Genomic DNA, 22391 nt, shown 5'->3' with positions numbered 1-22391 from the left:
GGCAGGGCCCCTGCTGGGATTCAGGAGCAAGAGGGGTATTACTTTCCTCCAGGGGGGCGCTCACTGCGGGAAGACTTGACATCTCCACTCCACCAGTCCTGCAGGCTCATTCAGGAACAGCCTTGTTTTTTACTCTTCAAAAACTGACCTCGGGCGATATAGCTGCTAGCCTATAGCCAGCACCTATATCACCCTGAAAGTGCCAGCCACTTTCTAACCACTTGTCCAGTGTTGGGTCACAGGAGAGCTGGATTCTCCCCTGGCAAGCAGTGGGCGCAAGGAGGGGTACACCCTGGCCAGGACGCCAGTCCATCTGAGGGTATACACACTCACACACACACTCCAGGGCCAGTTTTCCCAGGTCTCAGTTAACTTACTAGTATGTCTTTGGACTGTGGGAGGATACCGGAGCAACTGGGGGAAACCCTTGCAAACACAGGGAGAACATTAAAAAACTCCACACAGTCAGAACCCCCAGGAACTGAACCCAGGGGCCCCAGCACTGCGAGGCAGCAATGCTGACTGACGTGCCACTGCGCCACCCTTGAATTTTGTGCCCGCTTGTGTAGAGCAAAAACAACTTTTACAGTAGCTTGGCAGCAAGGCAAGGACTTGATTGCGATGCTGCGCTTCCCTCTCTCTGCCGCAGTGCCAATCTACGGCCAGTCGCCCTTGGTGACGGGCGAGCGGGTGTCCGCCAACATGCGCACGGTGAACAAGCTGCCCCGCCACCGGCCGCTGAGCCGCACGCAGTCCGCGCCCCTGCCCCAGAGCCCGCAGGCCCTGCAGCAGCTCGTCATGCAGCAGCAGCACCAGCACTTCCTGGAGAAGCAGAAACAGTACCAGCAGCAGATCCAGCTCAACAAGGTAGGGGGCGCCGGAGAGCCACTGGGGCAGAGGGCTGGGTCACCAGGATCCTGAAAGGATTTCTTCTCTCCGCCTAAAACAGGATCTTTTATTTTATTTGTGGGAGAGTAAGAACTAAGGGAATATTCTGGATAATATTCTCGATATTTGTGCAATATCAGATGATTATATACCTCCCATTTCTCATGGTATTTTTATTACATGTTTCATCATCATATTCATCAATGTAAAAGTACCAGATGGAGAGGTTTATGTTTCATTGTATGAATCCCTTCCTCCTTGTGCCCAATCTATTTTTTTATCTTTTTTTGTTTATCAATTAATTTGAATGCCACCTCCCCCTTTTGCTCCTCAAACTCCACTTATTCGTCTGTTTCAGATGCTAGCCAAGGGGAGCGATCTGCCCCGGCCGCCCCCCACGCACCCCGAGGAGACAGAGGAGGAGCTGACCGAGACGGCCGAGATGCAGGAGGACAGAGGGGGCGGGGCCGAGCCAGGGGAGGGGCCAACGCTGACGGAGGAGGAGGGGCCTGAGGAGCTCTCGCCCCCTCTGGAACAGCAGCCAATCACGTTGAAGGATGAGAACACGGAGAGCGAGGTGGAAGAGGAAGATGAGGACGAGGAGCCCATCGAGCTGAAGGAGTGCGACGATCAGGGAATCCCTTACAGCCAGGTACACAGGCACAAAACGCCCACAACCTGCAGGGATGTCAGAACAGCTCTCAGTCTGAAAGGGGCAGGATAGCCAGAAGAGCGCCTTTGATATGCCATTGATGTGCCTTCCACCCTATAGAGATGTGTTGCACTGTGTGGGAGGCCAGTTTGGAATGAGCTGGTTTCCCTCCTGTATAGAACTACATCAGCTTTAACAAACAGGAGATGAAGCTGTGGCATTGGCAACAAAAATGAACATTTTGCTCGTATTCACCAGAGGTTGTTGTGTAATGTGACATTATGTAAACAGAACATGGAGAAGACATTTCAATATTAATTCCTTTTGTATGTGATCCATTGAACATGAGTCAGACACCGTTTTAGCAACATGTTCCCATACAAAAGGAAATTACACAAGGATGCACACATTTCAGGCCCTGGACTGTGTTTTGAAAAAGACAAGAATTACCATAGGAGTTTCCAGTTTTCCCCTTGTGATTACTAGTTTTTGTTATATCATTCATAGGTTATGGACATGCCTGTTTTTAAGCTTTATTGTGTCAGGTTTGTGCCTTGTTCAACCTCAAACTGCTTCCTCAAGCACAGTACAGTACCAGACGGTCATCTGTAATCTTGGTCCATCTGAGCTTTCAGCTTTTCTTTTACTTGGAATAGCTAATTGTTTTTTTTTTTGTTACATACTCCCCAGTAGGAATCACCAGCGGGTATTCCACCATTAATCTTTTGACATCGTGCCAGTTCCCCAGTCCTGACAGGAGGCCACAGGAGTCACTGGAGACACCTCTGCCTGACTAATCCCAGCTTGACTACCTGGCAAAACACTGTCATTTGTGCGCCCTTTCCTGAGGAATCCTGATCGCAGCAGACTAGTGGTGTGACCCACGTTCGAATTATGATGCCTGGGTGATAGAGCTTCGGTTGTGTCTTGCAGAAAGTCACAGCCTTGGCAGACTCGCACCCACCCTTAGTGGCTTTTGGGAAATGGTGCACCACTGCTTGATCAATCCTACTCATTGCTACCCAATAATAAACCAGGCCAGAATCAGCCATGCTTTCACCTTTGAGCTCAACCTGCTCTCTGGAAAATGTCTTTAATGGTTGAGGCACCCAAGAGTTCCTGATTGCAGTGCAGAATTTAATGGCATCAGATGCACAGGGTTTCAAAGTCCGAGTCATATCTGTCCCAATTATTTCTGCAGTTCAATTCTCAAGAGCTCTTGTGCTAGGAAGACAGAAGGACTTTGACTGCAGTTGTTTAGAGAACCTGAGTGTAGAAGCCCCGTACTTATTTCAAAATAAACCATTGAGAAAAATTGTCAAAGAATTAAAGAAATCCACAGAGTGTTCCAGGCTCCATCCATCCATTGAGAGCGCCCACTACCCCTCCCCTTCCAGATCTGAGAGAGTACAAGTGCCAGTGAAGCTGTGAATGGGCTCATCTGTGAGTCATCGCTGGCTGATGACTCACTCTCTCTCTGCCCACCCCCACCGCCAGCTCCGTGCTCTGCATTCAATCCCCTGCCCACCTGGGTTCAAGGCGCTTGTAAGGCTGCTTTTAGAGGGGGAAAAAAAATCATGCCGCAGTGACAGCTCCCTCGCAAAACATCGTTCGAGTGAGGGAAGGATGTTAACTTTGCATTACTTTTTTTTTCCCCCTCTCCCTCTCTCGCTCCTCTTCTTTCTTTCGGATTTCTCTCCTGCTGCCACTCTTCCCGTCTGCTATGCATTATGAATACAGATTCTCCCAGGCAGTCTGCGAAGGACAGAGATGTGAATTTTAATAGGGTGAGATCCAGGGACAAGCAGATGCAGAGCGAATGCTGCATTGTTCTTCCTAGTCTGTTGTTATTTTTTAAAATTAAGAGATTTGTCGAAGGGGTTTGTCTTTTGTGGTTTCATATTCAGCACTGTCTTGCAGACCCCAATTCAAATTGACGATGCACGAAGAAAACCACACCTGTTTTCCCCTATGTACCTTAATATCCCCCCATTGAGAGCTTTGCCACATCTCCAAGCTCTCATAGAGGAATTGAATATACGATCGAACCTTGGAATGCTGCAGGCTGCCTTTCAGAATAAACCGTTACGTCATGCTTTGTATATTTTACAAAAACTGTCGATGAGTAAAACCAGATTCCCCTGTTCAACAGACTCTTTTTGTTCATCTGTGAATGGCCATTGCCAGCCCGAGGCTGTGTATTGGAATTATTCAATTATGCTGCTCTTTCCACAGTGGACTCCTTCGAAGGAGCTTTGGGCTGGAAGGACACCAGTGTTCCCTGCTACTCTCCTGCACCACCTTACACAGTGGTTCCCAGTCCTGGACCTGGTGACCCGCAGACCTGAGAGCTCGGCTGAAGCAAAACCCAACAGTTACACAATCAAACCCTTCATTGGCTTAATAATAACATTCATGTGAACTGTTTGTTCCCAGCTCTTTAACATGCTGGATCTTTAACCGTTGTGCTTTGTAAGTGAAGTAAAATCCTAAACCTGTGACTAGAAACAAAGTGCAAATATTCCACTGAAGCAACTTCTTAGATCAGTTATGGCTTTAATGATCTAATTACGGTGGGAAGGAATGAGAACCAGCCAGTATGGGAGGTCACCAGCACCAGGAATGGGAACCACTGAGGTAACAGGTGACATCCTAGCTGTGGGCAGATCAGGAAGATAAAATGACATTTTCCAATCTTTGTTTTTCTTTTCCGATCGAGACTCGAATTCCTCTTTTGGGGATGGCTCTTAAAGTGTTTTTGTCCAGTGCCTTGTAAACCACAGAAAGGGCTCTCTGGTCAGTGCGAGAGCCCGTCACCCCAGCCTCTCCATGATTATTATCCTGTGGGGGGTTTTGTGCCCTGTTTGCAGGGGTCCGTGTAGTTTGGACTCATCACTGATCGTCTTCTGGTTTGTCTCCCCCAACCCCCCTCCTCAGTTCTCGGACCAGCAGCACCTGCAGCAGCTCAACGTGTTCCAGGCGTCTCTGTCGATCACGGGCATGCCCCACAGGCAGCTGGGAAGGACACAGTCCTCCCCTGCCACGGCCGGCCTCAAGGGCACCACGATGGGCGAGAAGCCCATCAAACACCTCTTCACCACAGGTAAGGCAGGGGCGGCAGGGGCCTGGTGATAGTCCGCAAGCGCTGGTTGGCACAAAACGATCCACGCTGCTCGCAGAGACTGTAATAACACAAGGATCATCCAGATGACTTTTCACTACAAAATTCCACTCACTGTTATGGTCAGCCTGGGGCGTGCATAGTGCTGTGCCATACAGATCCAACCTTTCAGAAAATAACCACCAGGGTCTTGCCAAAGAAGATCACATGCTCAGTGCTGCAGACTGTGAGCAATCAATCATCCTGGGTTGTTTCCTTCTGTGGTTCAAAACTACTCTATGGAGTAGAATTCCGGCTAAAAATTAAACATTTTCAAAGCACAGGTGTCTTGAGTACCAAAAACAATGCAAAGTTGTCGTAGCAGTCTAATGGCCTGCGGCTGAATACGCTTTAATTATTCCTTGAGAAATAATCCAGTCAGGAAAAGTGAACTCAGAGGAATATATAATTGAGTGTAAGGCTTTAAAGTATAAAAAAAATATTAAATTCCTTTGACGAAGTTCCTTATTAGGAAAGAAACATTTTTAGTTACAAGATGTTTATTGCTATATCAAGTGTGCCTACTTTGGAATCTTTTTAATGCATAGAGCTGTCTCTTTTTGTACTGCCCCTGTTGTATGTTAGAACATAAGGGCATGAGAATGCTCACAACCAACAAGAGAGTACTTGGCCATCTTGCTTAGTTATGTGCTAGTGGTGTATTGATCAAAGGATCTCTTCCAGCTTCAATGATTTGGTTGGTTAGCTAATTCCAGGCTCCCACCACCCTTTGTGTAAAGAAACTAGATGATTTTGGTGCCCTGTGCCAGGGTGCAAGTCACCTGGAAGGAGAACTGTACAGTCTTTCAGAGAGACATCAACATGAAAGAAAGAACAGTAAAAAGGTTCATTCCTAGGTGAAAGGTGAAGAAGGCTCCACAGCCGAAACGTTATCTCTTTTCTTTTCCTTTCAGCATGAAATGAGCTTTACCTGTTCCTTTGCAGCCTGCGCACGCTGACACAGCCACCTGCCTGAACATGAAAGCCTTACCCTCCTGAAATAAGTAGCCCAATCCCAGAGTGTGGCTTGTGTTACAGGCTCCCATGTCTGTAGAGGTCAGGATTGGGCCACCCCCTGTAGCTGATGTTTCTTGAGGCTTGCCTTTCGTGCTTTAAATGTGTACCTGCGGTGTCCCCCTACCCCCCCAGGTGTGGTGTACGATACCTTCATGCTGAAACACATGTGCACGTGCGGGAACACTAACATCCACCCAGAGCATGCTGGGAGGATCCAGAGCGTGTGGTCCAGGCTGCAGGAGACAGGGCTGCTCAGCAGGTGTGAGGTAAGGTCAGCCGCCTTTCCCCACCCACAACCACCACCCTTGCTGCAGCTCAGCTGTCAGGTGTCACCCCCTGTCGGACGATACATCATGTGTTTTAGGAGGGGTTGGGGGAGTAGGGTCACCGGGCCCCAGAAAAGAGTAGTCAAATAGTCTTCACAGTCCCAGAATGCCACTGCCAGGAAACCTGACTGGCTGGCTCTGTCCAATATGTTTACTGTGAATTTCAAGATATCTTTCACTTAGAATAGGTGTAGGGTGCCAGCTAAGTAAATTGCCTCTTTTTTTAGTAATTCCTATCTAGGTCAGTCGTTCTTGATCCAAACCTTAGCACATCATACCATCATTTCCAGCTGCAGTCCTTAGGAGTGTTTGGCTCCCGGGAAACAGATTCTGGATTTGTTTGTGTGCTGCATGCAGGGATGACAGGCTGGCAGGGCCTCCTGCTGGAGCCAGTTCACACTGTGGCCCTGCCTGCCGGCACAGACTGGAAAGGATTTGTACCACAGATGTTAGGAAGCTGCTGTGATCAGCTTCACTGCCTGCTTCAGTTTAATAACTCTTGGAGGCAGGGTGAGAAAAGTACAAAATTGGGGTAAAAACTTTCAAAAACGACACTTGCATGTTTCCTTCTGAATGTTAGAATTCAGAATTCAGAATCCCAGCCTGTCCCTGGTCCAAGCTGATTTTAGGTAATTTCCAAAGTTACATTTTGAGTTTCTGATAAAGTTGTTCTTCCAAGTTTCCTAAGCTAAACAGCTTTCTAAGGTATTATCTGTGAAACTAAAGTGGATTCCAGAATCTGGGAGAATGTGTCACGTTTCAAAAAACTGCATAAAACACACATTTTCTACACCTCTTTTGATCTTGGGTTGCAGAACCTAAAATGGAAAACACTCTTATCACTGTGTCAGCTTATGGTATGTTTTTGAGTAAATGATGTAAAAAAAACTTCTCAGCATTGTTCAAAACAGGCTGATGAAACACCTCTCACATGTAGGACCACTGGGACTTCAGCACAGTTGCTAAACAACGATTTCTCCTCTGCGCTCTCAGAGCCTGTGTACAATTCTACTTATATTGAAGGTGCAATAGAACTGAAAAGGGGGTTACAAACTGGAGCCAGCCATTGTGGTTCATAATGGCCATTTGATGAATTGATCCCAAAATCTCATCCAGCCAAATCGTCTGGATGTCAGAGTGTCGGCTACCACAACTGACCTAGTCTGACCAGTTTGTTTCAGACCCCCCCCAACCCTCTATCTAAGGCCTTATTTTTCCTTTGTGACTGCCGCCTCTCTTAATTTCCACCTGTGGCCACTTGCCCTTATCCAAACCCCCATGAAAGCCGCCTGTGTTGTTTCCTGTGCAGAGGATCCGAGGCAGGAAAGCGACACTAGACGAGATCCAGACGGTTCATTCGGAGCATCACACGTTACTGTACGGCACCAGCCCACACAACCGGCAGAAACTCGACAGCAAGAAGCTTCTAGGTACCCTCATCCTATTTATCCCTTTATTATCCTTTTAATTCCTTTTAAAAGGCCTGTGTCTCATGCACATTAGGGGGCTCCGGGGAAAATAAAATTCAAAACACTCTGCACAAGAAGAATAATGACAGGTTACTTCTCTGCTGGGGCGGATTTGTGAAAACTGAAAATTAAAAGCCGAATTGTGAAAATTCAAATTTGCACCAGTTCATGATCACTACAGCAACAAGTGTATTTGTGCTAAATGCTTATTTCAGCTGGAGCTACAGCAGCTATCTTCCCTATTCCCTGTCTTTAATGACAGTCTTTGTGCAATGAGATGCTTGTGTGTTAGGAGAGAGGAAGTCTAGTGAACACACTCTCCGTCTCATCGGGGGTTTGGTGAAGCCTTGGAACCTGAGTTATTCCGACTCCTGACCTTTTACTTGCTTCTGAATTTGGCTTTCAGGTCCAATTAGTCAGAAGATGTACGCTGTGCTGCCTTGTGGAGGCATTGGGGTGAGTGAGTCATGATCCCTTATCTTATCGCCGAACGCCATTCGGGCTCTTAGCAGGGTAATTGTGCCTTGTCTTGTGTGGTATGCGAGCAGTTGCCAGTGTTAAGGTAGTGGGTGATGGTAGCGCTCAGTGGACGAGCCCTGGCGTGTATTGTGTAAGCAGAGGTCTGGATTTGACATTGGCAGTCCAGCCAGGAAATCACTACCCACAGTACCCCACTGGCCTGAGTGTGAGGAGACCCACTGTGTTGATCCTTGAAAAAGGTTTTACTCCCGGCCCAAGTTTCCCGTTTAAAGGGGAGGAAAACCTTATGAGCTCCTGGCGGTCGAGGCTGAACACAGGGCTGTCCAAGACGGGCAGATTGGCTGAAATGTGATTAGCTTGCTTAAGAACCGTATAGGATGACAGAGGAGAGTATTTTTTTTTATTTTCTTCACTTCATCCACAAACACAGTCTCCTAAGGATGCTTAATCAGGAATGGGGCCAGCCTCAGCAGCCGCAGCAGAGAAAGGCATTTTTGGCTGTAAAGCGGCCGTGGTTGTTCTAGACTGTAAACAGGTGGGAGGTTGGGTTCGGAGGCAGGCTGCTGCGTTCTCAGCGTGCGGGCTGGTGCTGTCTCCGGTAGGTGGACAGCGACACCGTGTGGAACGAGATGCACTCCTCAAGCGCGGTGCGGATGGCCGTGGGCTGTGTCATCGAGCTTGCCTTCAAAGTGGCTTCAGGTGAACTCAAGGTAAGAGCCTGCTGCCCGCTCCCTGTTTTCACACTCCCACTCCAGGGCTGTGCACTTCCTGCTGGATTTCAGACTGAACTATAGCATTGGGAGGATGGTTTTGCTGCAAGGGCATTCAGTAAGCATGGATACTTTAGAAGAGACCAAACAGCATTTTCACATTCACATCTGACAAATGCTAATGGTTTACTGCATGGAACATCTAACACACCTCAGTACTCATCGTGAAAGAACGTTTCCATTACAGTACTCGAAGGAACACAGTTACATTTCCAGCCCAGTTTATTCTTCCCCTGTTCTGATGTGAAGTGCACATTGCACCTGCTTTGGATATTGACAGATTTTGAGCTCGCTCTTCTTGCCTTGATCTTCGCAGAACGGCTTCGCTGTCGTGCGCCCCCCAGGACATCACGCGGAGGAGTCCACAGCAATGTACGTGAGCTCGGGGCAGGGGGCTTCCAGCCTCTAGTGTTCTCCACTCTGGGTCCTTTCCTATGACCACGAGGTGAAGCAGCATAGACCAGCAAGAGGTTCCAGGCCCACAAGGAGACAACAAAAGCTGATGCTTTGCTCAGTATTCATCCTTGGAGAGAGGGGTTTCTCTGCACTTTGAGACACCTTCAGCTGGCTGTTTTGTCCACCTTTAGAGCATCTGATGTTTAATTCAATGCAGGGGTGCATTGATGGAGGTTCCATGATAGTAGAATATTAATCCTGTCACCAGCTTGAGTACCAGCAAATTCTGGAGGTTCAAAAATAAAACTTGTTCCTCTCGCTTGCCGTGAGCACTTTGGTGGTTGAGAAAAAAAAACAGGAGATGTATTAAAGAACGCTAACGCACAGGCTCACGTTTGCAGGCTGTTATGTGCAGTTGGAATACGTTCCAGGGCCCAAAACGCCACATCAGTTCCTTCCACACTCGGTTACTAACATCGATGAGTCCTGCCTGCTTACAGTCTGAAGTAGAAATGAATCTTTTTTATGGGAAGATAACACTGTGTTAATACAATAAATAATCCTCCACATGTAGGGTCTAAACCAGGGGTAGGCCGGTCCTGGTACTTAAGGGGGTTGGTCCACCTTTCTCCAGCTGGAGCCATTACCTTGAACTACAGTATAAGCAGCTGGCTCTGGCTCAGTAATTCTTAACTGGTATTGGCATGATATTTTGACCCCTTCTTGCTAAGTCAGCTGTGGATCTCAGCTGATGTACAGCTGTGCATGTGTTCACAGGGGCTTCTGCTTCTTCAACTCTGTGGCCATCGCTGCCAAGCTGCTGCAGCAGAAGCTGAACGTGGGGAAGATCCTGATCGTGGACTGGGTGCGTGAGCGTCCCGGGGGGGGGGGTGACGAGGGTGGAGAGGAAGGTCTGTCGCAGTGCTGCACAGATCAGACAAAGGAAGCAGCCTGTTGCCAACCCGATTGTCAACACCAGGCTGGTGTACTCATCACCCTCAAGCTTTCTGCAGGGAAAAAATGAAATATTGCTATTCATGATGGGGATGATGATGTTGCTAAAAGCCATCAGGTGTAGGTTCTGCAGGGGTCTGCAACTCTGGTCATAAAAAGCCACAAAGGCTTCTTTGACAGGTGTCTTTAAATGGCCCGTGAGTAATCTGGAAAACATGTTTGCATAGTCTAATTAGGCGAGTAATTTGTCCAATTATGTCGTACAGAGATCAGGGAGAACAGGAAAAAATAAAAAATAAAAACAGGATCCTGAGACCCACCTGGACACACGCTGCACACCTAAGACTTGGTTTGTCAAAAAATCAGACCTCTGCCTCTTCTTTGTCACATTTGTGATTGAGATTCTTATGTGAAGGAAGTTCTTTGACTGTGTGCTCCAGCATTTTTGCTGTCATCTCCGTTCCACTCCTGCTGGATTTCTGATCCATGTTTATGTGCTGACATTGTTACAGGACATCCACCATGGAAACGGTACACAACAGGCCTTCTACCGCGATCCTAGTGTGCTCTACATCTCCCTGCATCGCTACGATGATGGCAACTTCTTCCCAGGAAGTGGTGCACCAGAGGAGGTAGAGATCCACTCTGTCACTGCACATATAGACAGACAGGCCAGCACTGTCACTGGACAGACAGACAGACAGGACAGCACTGTCACTGCACAGACAGACAGGAGGCTTGAGTATAGTTGGTGATACGGTGGGTGATACCTGGAGATTATTTCTTTGAGTCTTGAAATTTAATTCCAGCTAAGAAAGGAGTGACCAGAAAGCAGACAAATAATAATTCAATTTGATTAAGATGTGTTTTGTTTTCGCTCTTGAAGCTCATCTGTCCATTTGGGGTTTTTTTTGCATGTATTTGGTGCAATGCGAGTGGCAGGTGAGATTGAATACGCCTCATTAGATGTGTTTTTAGGTGTTGTGCATCACATCAACATGCGCTGTTTGGTTCAGGACAGAGAAAGGGTGACTCAAATGTGCAGTCCTTATTAGTCATAGCTGTTTCTGAGGTTTAAATTGTTTTAATTTCCTTAACATACATATTCCTGATGTGCTTTGCTCTAATGAATGAAATCCACATCCACCCCTCTGCAGACACGTAAAAATAAAACTTCCGGGTGAAATATGTAGAAAATAATAATGTGTTGGCATGTGTTTGGCAGGTGGGGGCAGGCCCGGGAGTGGGCTACAACGTGAACATCGCGTGGACAGGAGGAGTGGACCCTCCGATGGGCGACGTGGAGTACCTAACAGCGTTCAGGTATCCAAAGATCCCAGCAGTTTATTGAAAGAAGCCAAAGTTTTCGCTTCAGACACATGGCTGGGGAGTTTTGATCCATGCTCCCACCACCCTTCTGGTAAAGAAGTGCCTCCTGTTTTGGGGTTTAAATGCACTTCCATCAGAGACCATGTTCCATGTTGTGTTCCTGGCATCTTCCACATGGTAAATTCCCTAGTTGTATTTTCTTGCTTTTATATTAAATGTGTTTTCCTGATTGAGAAGAAATAAATGTTGTTCCTCAAACCCAGCATCTTAAGGGATGTAATCCTCACACAAGTAATCTTCAGTGACATGGTTAATTAAGTCATTGTATGTTAATTGGGCAATTAAAATACTGATTTGGTTGACTTCCTACAATGGCTTGCTAAAAAAATGTCACTGGAGGCGTGTCTAAGATAAACACAGACCAGTTCCCTTGTGGGTGGACTGGTGTTTTTGTGCTCCTACTTTAAACTCTGTAACTCTCTTTCCTTTCTTGTTCTTGACCATAATACTCAGCATACAGTCATGATGTACCAGAACTGAGACCCCTGCATACAGTGACTGATGCACCAGAACTGGGATAGCCAGAAGCTTTATCACCCTGCAGTTCACAACTGGCAGCCCAGTAAAGCTCAGCAGGTGTGAGCCTGGCCAGTACTTGGATGAGAGACCTCCTGGGAAAGCTAAGGATGTTGCAAGAAGTGGGGCCAGCACGGGGCACTCACCCTGCGGTCTGTGTGGGCCCTAATGCCCCAGTATAGTGAAGGGGGCACAGTCATGTAAAAAATGGATGCTGTCCTTTGGATGAGATGTAAATCCGAGGTATCCAGACTCTGATAATCCCCATATATGAGCGGGCTTCATCACTGTGTTCTCCTCCCCACTGATATCTGATATGTGGTGAGCACACTGGCACACTTTGGTGGTGGAGGGGGGTTCCCATTACCTGTAAAGAGCTTTGAGTGGTCCAGAAATTTGCTTATTATTATTCTGAAGACCAGCCAGGACGGGACCTGAGGCCTAGTCTTATGGCTGTGTATGTGTCTCTCTGCAGGACGGTGGTGATGCCCATTGCCAATGAGTTCTCCCCGGACGTGGTTCTGGTGTCAGCTGGGTTTGATGCAGTGGAAGGGCACCAGTCTCCGCTGGGCGGCTACTCCGTCACAGCCAAATGTGAGCCTCCCCAGCACAACCGTAGTTCAGCTATGTTTTATCATTCGTATCTTGATAGGCCTCTTTGTTGTTGAGGAACAAACGACATTCAGATTGAAGGAGCCAGATCATTTACACAGGATCCTGCGTACGGATGTGTTGCATGAGGACCAAAGAATCTGAGTCATTCCAGCACTGTTTAATGCTAGGTATTCAGTGTGAGGGTTGATGCATCTCCTGGGGGCTCTTTTTTTATTTTTGATCACGTGTCCTGATAAACTTGCAACTGGGCAAGTGGCCAGTGCTCTTTTTCCCAGTTAAAAATACAAAAACTCTCCTGGTTGGGAAGCAAAGTTTAGCATCACAGGCGCCAACTGTTCTGCCTCGTCTGTCCCTCAAGCGCAGTTCACAGGTGACGCTGGTCACTGATCACACATCCCAGAGCCTGTTTACCTCCTGTTTCAGGTCTCCAGTTTCACTGCTTGGACTGGTTTCCTTAAGGCTGTGGATTTAATTTTGTGATTAAATGATATGTGTCAGACAGTTAGTCTTTTTACCAGAATAGTGACATATGCAAGTTCAATAATCACAGTATTTAAAATCATTATAACTATTAAATCATACTAAATTCTAAAGGCACTTAATAGATTTTAAGTTAATTGGGATCTAGCAATCCAATTAATTCACTAACTGCTAATTACTATATAGTAGGTGGTAGAAGGTTGAAAAACAAACACTAAAAATAAAGCACATTTCCCAAAGTTGAGATTTGACTGACTTGTCTGGCAAATCCAGCTTTTGCGGGTTTTTCTGTGAAGAGCACTGCCACCTGGTGGTGCATCATTGATTTGCCTTTGAAATCTCCTCATCATTATCGATGGAGGCCACAAGGACCAGTACAGAAGCCTGCAGGAGGGCATGATTGTGCAAGACGGTTTCTGCAAGATTCCGCAGGACAATCAGGGTGAATTGTTGTTGAGCAAGGTGCTTTACCAAATTGCTCCTGTAAAAACATATAAATGAGTACATCTCCGTGGTGCAGTGGATAAAAGCATCAGCCAAACAAGATGAGTGATCAGCTCATTAGATCGTCTGTTTTTTCCCCCCTTAGGTTTCGGTCACCTCACCAAGCAGCTGATGAAGCTGGCGGGGGGTCGTGTCGTCCTGGCGCTGGAGGGGGGTCACGACCTCACAGCCATCTGCGACGCCTCCGAGTCCTGTGTGTCCGCCCTCCTGGGCGAAGAGGTACGGGCGTCTCCGGTTTTCGGCGCCCTTCCCTAGCGCCGGCGTCGTTCCCCGTGCTTCAGCATCTCCTCCTGCTTCTCCCGCAGCTCGAGCCCCTGCCAGAGGACACGGTGCAGCGGAAGCCCTGCCCGAAGGCCGCGGCGTCGCTGGAGAAGGTCATCGAGATTCAGAGTAAGACACCTCGGGTCTCGAGTGTCTCCGGCGCAGGGATCGGAGTTGGCAGGGACACCTGCCATTTATAATAATAATAATAATTTGATATAGCGCCTTTAAAGGTGGCTTCTCAAAGCGCTTTACAGAATGACAACAACAATAAATAAGAAGAATACACAAGATAAAACACAATTGGAATATATAGAGGAGACCGTGGATGGTGGTACTAAGAAAAGCAGAGGGGTGAAGAATGGAACAGTTAAGTAAAGGCTTTTCTAAAGAAGAGGGTTTTGAGTCTGGGTTTGAAGGAGTTTAGAGAAGGTGACTCTCTGATATCCTTGGGGAGAGAGTTCCAGAGCTTGGGGGCATAGCAGGAGCAGGCCCTGTCGCCCATACAATGTAGACGGGCTTGGGGGGACATTTAGCGCTGCACAGAGCCGAAAACAGGCTCTGTTGGAGGGGAACAGAGGGATGGACAAGCCTGAGGGAGCAGGACGGTCCCAGCAGGGTGGAGCGAAGGAGAGGACTGTGCCAGCGAGCTCGGAATGTAGTTCAAACAAAGGCGCGGTAGAGACTGCTGGCATGCCGAGTTGGGATTCTTCCACGTGACCTTTGCCCTTTTTTGGGGGGGTGGTCTTCCAGCTAAGCACTGGAAGTCAGTGCAGAGGCTCTCCGCCACCGTGGGCCAGTCTCTGCTGGAGGCCCAGCGGCGAGAGAAGGAGGAGGCCGAGACGGTGAGCGCGATGGCGTCCCTGTCGGTGGACACGGAGCAGGGGGCCAGCCAGGAGCCCAGCAGGTACCGTCTCCTCTGCCGCCGCCCTCCCGGCAGGGGGTTTATTGAGAGGGGAGCTAGGCCCCGGGCGTGCCATGAGGAAGCTGACCAGGGTGGTTGTGGGCAGGCCTGGCGTGTTATCGGGGTATTGTAAGAGACTGTCATCCGTCCCCCAAAAGACACCCTCACCCTCACCAGAGAGTGAGCACATGAAAAGAGGAGAGGCTGCCACTCTTGGAATGCAGAAAATGATCACTCAGGTGTCCTTTACCTATTAGTCCCCATTAGCAATACAGCCTGGGGGGGCCGACCTTATCAGCAGCTTACTTACTGGTGATTGGACCGCAGTGGAGCAAAGCTCGTCCCGTATTGGCTACGTTTCCTGGCTGTTATATTAAAGGGCCTTAGCCTGAAGGATGGCACACGAAACAATACACTTTATTAATCCCCAAGGGGGAAATGAAGTTGCCAACACAGCTCATAGATGGTAAAAGAGCATAAAAACACTACACAGATATGACAATTATTCCAGAACACCCATGTAATGTGATATACATTGACATTGATTACACCCTGCAGTGCACTGTTCTTAAAGCAAGGACGGTAGAAAAAGAGGAATACTGCTCTTTCTGACCATTGATTGGACATGAATGGGCAAATGTGTTTGAAGAAATTGCCTGCTTTTAATGTGAAGGACTTGAGAGGGTGTGAACTGTTGTTCCGATTTTGAGAACGCCCATGCCAGCAAAAGATACCCAAAAATCGTGATGGGACAGGCAAAAAGAAAAAGAAATGAAAAAGAGAAATGGTTCATGTCCCAGGTGAGACTCTTGTACCAAAATGGCTCCAGTACGATACCCAGCTCTAGACATGGGTGCAGGTGTAAGGCAGCGTAGGAACAAAGAATGGGTCACGCACAGCAATGATTAGCGATCGTTCGGTTTGGGTTCGCAGGCCGCCGGAGGAGCCGATGGAAGACGAGCCGGCGTTGTAGAGAAGCCCCCTTGATCATGGACTCCATCCTCGTGAGCCCTCACTCCCCCATCACTGTCCGTCCCCCCCCCGCCCCACACACACACACATTTCTCCATGCCTGGTGAGCGCCCACGCTGCCCGACGGATACGGAGCGGGCGAGAGAGGGGGAGGCAGACGGACAGGGACGGACGAGTGGGCGGGAAGAAGCAGGACGTTCGCCCCTGCCACCATCGCCCCACCCCCACCCCCAGGGACGGAGAAGGATTTGGAGAGACCGGTAACGCCAGTGGCGGAGGGGGTGGGTTATATTTTTAAACGCAGAGAGATTTTACTGACAAAAAAGAACCTATTTTTTCGTACATTTGACGACGACAACAAAAAACAAACGCAAAACAGGACTCTGGTCCTCGTAGGAGAAGTGAAGACTGCATTTTCCGACTCCAGAGAACAGATGGAGTTCTTCTTTCTTTCTTGTGAGTGGGTGTAAACCGTTTTGTTTTTGTTTGTTTGGTCAGATCCGATAATCTGGAAGGAAGCACACACACACGTGTCATTTTCTTGTCGATGTATTTCTTATCTTTCCTCTTGGTATTCAGGGCAGCAGCAGGGAGAGCTGGGCAGCAGGAATCACCTCCTTCCTTTTTAAAAAACCAACCAACAATTCTAGGCTGGGAGCCGTGAGCTTGTGTGCGAGGGAGAAGGGGAACTGAGCTTGGGTTTTAAGCGTGAGATCACACTCGGCCTGGACATCTCACAGATAGAGGGGTGTCTGGGGCGTCTCCATCTTTGGCTCTCTTGGCAGACCATCACACTCTCATTAACAGGCACTAACCCCCGAGAAGGAATGTTTTTCCCGAGTTTGGAGGCGAGGAGAGGATCCGAATTCTGTGTTTTTCTTCACTTGAGGGCTGTGTACAAGGAAGATCAACCGAGCGGACAGGAGGGAGTAAAGGGGACTCTGACCCTGGAGTGTTCGAATGACACAAGAGGAACTCGGTGCCTTTTAAAAAAAAAAACACAACAGGAAAAGAGAAAATCCACACACTTGTTACACTCATGTACGTTAGTGTTTAAAAATGCCTTAATTTCCTTAAAACCCGTGACTTTCACAGTTTGTGTTCGAACCGACAGATTGGTAGGGAAGATTCTTTCTATTCTTACTCCGGGAAAGTTTTCTAGCCCTCTCCTGTCTCATTTTCTCCTCGGTTTAATGTGAATGCTGGGAGTGAGATCCTCGAAGGGTCAAAGGTCGCCTGTGACCTTTGAGGTGTGTGGGGAGGGGGGGAGGGGGAGGTTGACAACCCCCAGCTTCGCCCCTTTTCTGCTTCCTGTTTGTTATTTGTATCTCCCTGGAGTGGTAGTTCGCGTGGCTGCGATGCGATGACCAGTTCCTGTCATGTCTGTCCCTGTCTCTTCCCCGGTCGTTCCAGAAAACAGTTATCACCAAAACCTTGTTGCTTTTCGCTGACACAGTACTTTAAATCCAACCACGTTATTTTAGACATCAACGGTATTATTTGACGTTGAGTGTGTGTACTTTGCATTTTTTTGAAGATGATGGTGTTTCCGTTTGTAGGTTGAAGCTGGGGGTTTCCTTGCGATAGGCAAATGAGTACTGTACTAAAAATCAATACATGTATCTGTCCTGTCCCAGTGTTGTTGAAATCCAGAAGCTGAAGAGATGTACTTAATTTTTATTCTTAGGGGCTTGATTTTTAAGACAGGGGCTTTGCAGAGTCTATTTTGATGGCTTTGTTCATGGCAGTTTACCCTTGAACCCTACTGTTATTATTAAAATATTTTTCATGTGTTCTGGATTTATGGTTTTAGAACTAGCAAGCCGGGCAGGAAGTCCAGTGAGGTGCAACGCTAGCCTGGGCTCCCCTCTGCAGCGGTAGCTGTATATTTTTAGTTCCACTCTCTTGCTCCTTGGGCTTAGGAAGGGGGAGCTGGACTTTGGATCTTGCTTTAATTGTATTATTTTGTGGGAAGTGATTCTCCACCACCCTCATTTTTCTCGGCTTGTTCTTTCAACACAGTTCTATAAATTTCAATAGAGACGGACGTGAACAAGGATCAATTAGGGGAGCAGACATCTTGCCTGGTCTACTGTGGGAGCAATCCAGCACAGTGAAATGGGCTGGACGCACACACACACAGAATTAAAAGGATTGGGGATTTATTTGTGCAGCTGTAATGGAAGAAAGAACATTTCCAGTAGTCTTAACAAAAATGCTTGAAAGCCTCTCTGAGTGTGGTGGATGAGTGAGAAGGGGCAGGTTCTGTTTCTTACTGGCATCAGAACTCATGATCACAGCAAAGTAAAAAGTGAAGGCTGAGACTCGGTGCGTCTTAGTTTAGCTTTCATTGATTTTTTTAACGTATTATTGTTTTTTTTTAAAGTTCAGTCAATAACTGCATAATATATCTGATCGGTGCAATTGCACCAGGCCCAAAACGATTGGATTTGTGTGAGAGGTGAACTAGACCAGCTGAAGCAGATTTGCTAAAATTGCTCCTCAAATTCCACACACACACACACATGCATGAAATAGTGGATAGGTTAAGATAACCATACTGTGCATACCTATATACTGTGTACACCATTTTCAAGAGCAGTTTAGTTCTTTTAATGCTGCGTTTTTCCAGAATTCTCCTTCGTGTGTCTCAATAACATATATTCACAGGCGACTTTTCACCCGTTTCTGTGGGTCCTGATCTCCAATTGACACATACAGCAGCCCCAGCAGAGGAACGCAGTTTGGTCATTAAATCCATCTTGAGAGTTGAGGGATGCCAAGTGGCCATCAGGTGTGCACTCTGCCAGTGGTCCTTCTTGATACCTGTGTGCAGGAACTGGCTGGCTCCTGGGTTTTGGCAGTGCTCTCATTGGCTGCTTCCCTTCCAGCTGTGTGGCCTTTCTGACCCACCCCCTCACATGTGGAACACGACGCTGTTCCAATAGGCTGTTGAATCAGAGCACCACTGACTTGCTAACAAAGAAGATGCTGATGCATCTGCCTGCCTGCCTGCAGAAAAAGTGGATTTTGCCAACACTCTCAGTGCAGCAGCAGAGCACCTGAACCCCGAAGAGCTGTTCAGTCATGAGCCCCAGGCGGCCGTCTGCCCCTGCGGTTCCTCTCGTACAGAGCAGGGTCACAACTGCAGCAGGTCCTCATCAGGAGGCTGCAGACATCCTGTCTCACCATGGTCTGACCCCTGCTCACATTCCCTGTTAGTGGGTGACGTTCTACGGTTTCAAGAGAGTTTTTTTTAAGTCTGCGTGGGCACGTCCAGGTTGTTAACACAGAAGAAGAGCCTGGAGTTTTTCAGGAAATCCTTTCCGTGTATGTGTATACATTATGTCACAGTAACTCGCTGTTGACAGTAGCTTTACTGTAGTGCCCACGGTATTTTACTATTCTTCAGTAAATATGTATATTTATTAATACTTCATATGTTGTGTATACAGGTATTAGTGATCTCCAATTCTTGAGGTTTAAAGGATATTTGTATATTATTTTGTAATTTGGAAAGAGGTCTACCCTACACATTGTGCCCTTCCACTGTTCTGATTTATACAATGAACATACACTGTGGTTGGATTTTGAGCGTGTAGCTGTCTTCTACGGTATATTTTGCATATGTTTATTTTCTCTTTCTTGGTTATATTAAATGCGGAAATTTCAGAAATTTCTAAGCACATTCCGGAAAGTTTGCGTTTTTTCAAATGCTATCCTGTTAAAACATAAAATGATGTAAAATGTATATATATATATACATGTGCAATGCACAGCATTTTAGCAATCTATAACTGTGAATATTATAGATGGAAATCACTGTCCCTTTTCTATTTTTATTTTTTCCCTCAGCTACATTTTTATTATTGCATTGTGTACAGTCCCACCTTTTGGTAAAACAGTGCAATTGCAGCAAGGATCTTAAAGGGAATGTTGAGACAAAATAATATTGTATTTTAGGATGCGTGTTCTGAATCTTTTTTTAACTTTCATCCTCATTCTTGACTTGTGGTTTCATCCTTTTGAAAGACATTAAAATAACAACACAGAGTGAGAATGGCATCAAGCTCTTCCAGGTTCAGTTAACTCTTGCCATGCCATTGAAGGTGTACGCTTCGCTGCAGAGTGCTGAACGACATGGTTCACAGAAGGGGGTGTCATGGAAGGACAATGATGCCTTAACAAATTCTTCAAGAGACACAGCTGCAGACTTGATTCGCAATAGGGACTTGTGTTTCTCATTTGATCACAGCAATATACTTGGACAGTTCTAGGATTTGTTTTTTGTTCTGTTCAACTTTGCTTTTCCCTTCCACTTGGTAGTGATTTTGTTAAACCCCCCCAAAAAAGCACACGTCTGGAAAGAGTCGTATCTAGGAGGAGTGTGTGTGTGTGTGTCTCTGTGTGTGTGTGTGCGAATCTCGCACCAAGTCTGTCCTGAGTGGCTGAGTTCCAGCAGCTTCTGACCCCTTTCACACCTGTCCAGCGGCACAAATCGCAGCTCTGTCCTCTTCTGGGCAGAAGCCCAAAGAACCCAGAGTTCTCCACGGCCCTGGAAAGCCACAGCTCTGCAGGTTTTGTTAACTAGTTACCAAGGACCTGGAAACCATGTCGAAATATACCATTGGTGCAAATAATGGTTTCAGTTATGTCACTCGTAGCACAGGTGAACCCCAGACACCCTTGTGGCTTCCCAGGGCTGAGGTGCCAGACTCGATTTTATACTCGACATTAGCTCCAGAGCAATTGGGGCTAATCAGCACTATGCTTGATTGGATTATACAACCTGTATAGGCAGTGATGAATGGAATCATCTCCTTACCAGATCTTCTCTTTAAGCTGCTGGAACTCCTTTGCTTAACCTCGCTGTTCCAGGGAGTACCCTTCTGGAATTTCTCATGAAAGAGAAAGCTAAGGTGACAACCTAGTGACTTCTCCACTGTATGTCTGGGCAGTGTATCTTTGCTCTTCAGTCTCTGCCAGGGCACTAGATTCTTCCTGCTGTGCAAGGATGAGGCCTGGGCTTGTGCTCTGAAACCAGGGCAATTAAAAGTGGTGTGCGACAGGCAGATCTCGTCTTGGGCTTCCTGTGCGGTGAGGTGGACATCTTCATGTGGTATTTTTTTCTACTGCTGGATAAGACTTTATGACCTGAACACTAAAATGGAGATCTGGTGTTGTGCAGTGGAGATGGGTTGGCATTGCTGAAGGCAGCTGGTGTTGGGATTTCTCTGTGTTTCCTGTTGGGACTTCCCTGGCCCCCAGCTGCGAATACCTAGAGGGGTTAAGGATGCAAGTGAAATTCGGAAGTTGCTTTTCTTTTCCTGCGTGGGGTTGCTCCTTCTGTACCGGTACTAAAAAGGGTGACAGTTTTAAACGTGCGAGAGACAGAAGCTCTGTCCCCTGGTTGGAAACTTAAAGGCACACGTAATGCATACACCTTATGCACCTGTGCCTCTCTTATTGATACTTCAGAACTGCACTGTGTATGTGTATGGATTTACTGTATATTATATATAAACTATATAGTGTAAACACACAAGTATATTTCTACAATACGACGTGTATAACACAGTTGGTTCACCTGTACCTGTGCAATTCACCTGATTTCACATCACTACGAGTTCGCCTGTGCCACCTTCCCTCGTTGTTCTGAGTTCCGATGTGCCTGGGTCTAGCAATACAGCAAACCACCCACAAAGAGGAAAGTGGAGACATGTCTGCTTTCCATTATTTTTTTTTGGGGGGGTCTTTGCTAAAGTTGTGGCAGGTGTATTGTTTTCATTGTTGTAATAAAGGCGATAAGGACATACTGCATTTCAACACTCCTCAGCCCCCTGCAGGGTGAGAGCCATATTACTGGAGTGCTTTTGGGGTTGGGGAGAGTACACGCGTGACTTTCCAAAGGACTTTGGGGAATGGTGCACTTTGCTTGTGTTGTCCCAGCAGGGAGAGCACAGCCTCTCAGGGCTTCTAAAGAGCACAGGTTAAATCGACACACTGTTTTGCCAGCTCACGGTCGCTGCACAGTACTCATGTCAAAGCGCACATCTGTACTGTAGAAAAGTGGAAACATCTGAAAAGTCTCAGACAGCTTTCAGTCTCATTGGTCTTTGGTGCAGGATGGCAAAAAACAGAACTACGGAGCTACAGCTTTGTGGAGCTGTTTCTTAAAGATGAGCAATCAGAAACTGTTTGTGCCCATAATTTATTTTGGGGTTAAAAAAATAACACACCAGAGAAATGTCTTTTATTATTATTCAGTTAATGAAATGGGTTGGATGAATTCTCAATGTTCTTTTTTGTAATCATGAACACATTCAGTGGTTCATGGGGTTGTACTGCGAACATTGTCGATGCTAAATGTTCTATCGAGTCGAATTTCGAGTGCGTGTTCTCTAGTGGTTGATGATCAGTATTGTGTTGTAGAAAATGTTAATTTTGTCACTTTTCATTTGGTTTTTTGATTTTTTATTTTTTGGAAGAAAAAATAACAAGACACTCCTTTAAAAACGAAAAAAAAAAATCTTGTATCTTATCTATCTGTTCTCTCTTAAATGTTTGAAGTCAAGTATTTTGTATCATGTTATAACATTTGTCTTTGTGTAAATAAATGACATTGTTTCTGCCAAGAG

General features: G+C 46.9%; 1 protein-coding gene across 16 annotated transcripts in view; it reads left to right on the top strand.

The window, feature by feature from the left end:
* hdac5 (histone deacetylase 5) overlaps positions 1–22391 on the top strand; it is a 92280-nt gene that overhangs the window by 69356 nt on the left and 533 nt on the right. For 7 of the 16 annotated variants that reach the window (XM_069185611.1, XM_069185614.1, XM_069185613.1 and 4 more), the window contains 16 exons: positions 650–867; positions 1247–1540; positions 4478–4643; positions 5850–5983; positions 7353–7473; positions 7919–7968; positions 8595–8702; positions 9079–9134; positions 9936–10023; positions 10625–10744; positions 11338–11435; positions 12493–12611; positions 13702–13835; positions 13922–14006; positions 14631–14784; positions 15715–22390. In XM_069185611.1, the coding sequence (XP_069041712.1) occupies positions 650–867; positions 1247–1540; positions 4478–4643; positions 5850–5983; positions 7353–7473; positions 7919–7968; positions 8595–8702; positions 9079–9134; positions 9936–10023; positions 10625–10744; positions 11338–11435; positions 12493–12611; positions 13702–13835; positions 13922–14006; positions 14631–14784; positions 15715–15754 (1985 nt within the window). In that variant the 3' untranslated portion in view covers positions 15755–22390. Of the gene's footprint in view, positions 1–649; positions 868–1246; positions 1541–4477; positions 4644–5849; positions 5984–7352; positions 7474–7918; positions 7969–8594; positions 8703–9078; positions 9135–9935; positions 10024–10624; positions 10745–11337; positions 11436–11954; positions 12440–12492; positions 12612–13701; positions 13836–13921; positions 14007–14630; positions 14785–15714; position 22391 lie in introns of those variants that run through there. The other 9 variants (XR_011183895.1, XR_011183893.1, XR_011183892.1 and 6 more) reach the window with 9 other exon arrangements.

The sequence above is a fragment of the Lepisosteus oculatus genome, chromosome 28 (genome assembly GCF_040954835.1).
Source record: "Lepisosteus oculatus isolate fLepOcu1 chromosome 28, fLepOcu1.hap2, whole genome shotgun sequence".
Lineage (NCBI taxonomy): Eukaryota > Metazoa > Chordata > Actinopteri > Semionotiformes > Lepisosteidae > Lepisosteus > Lepisosteus oculatus.
The sequence above is the reverse complement of the archived record's forward strand: the minus strand, read 5'-3'. Positions and strand labels throughout refer to the sequence as shown.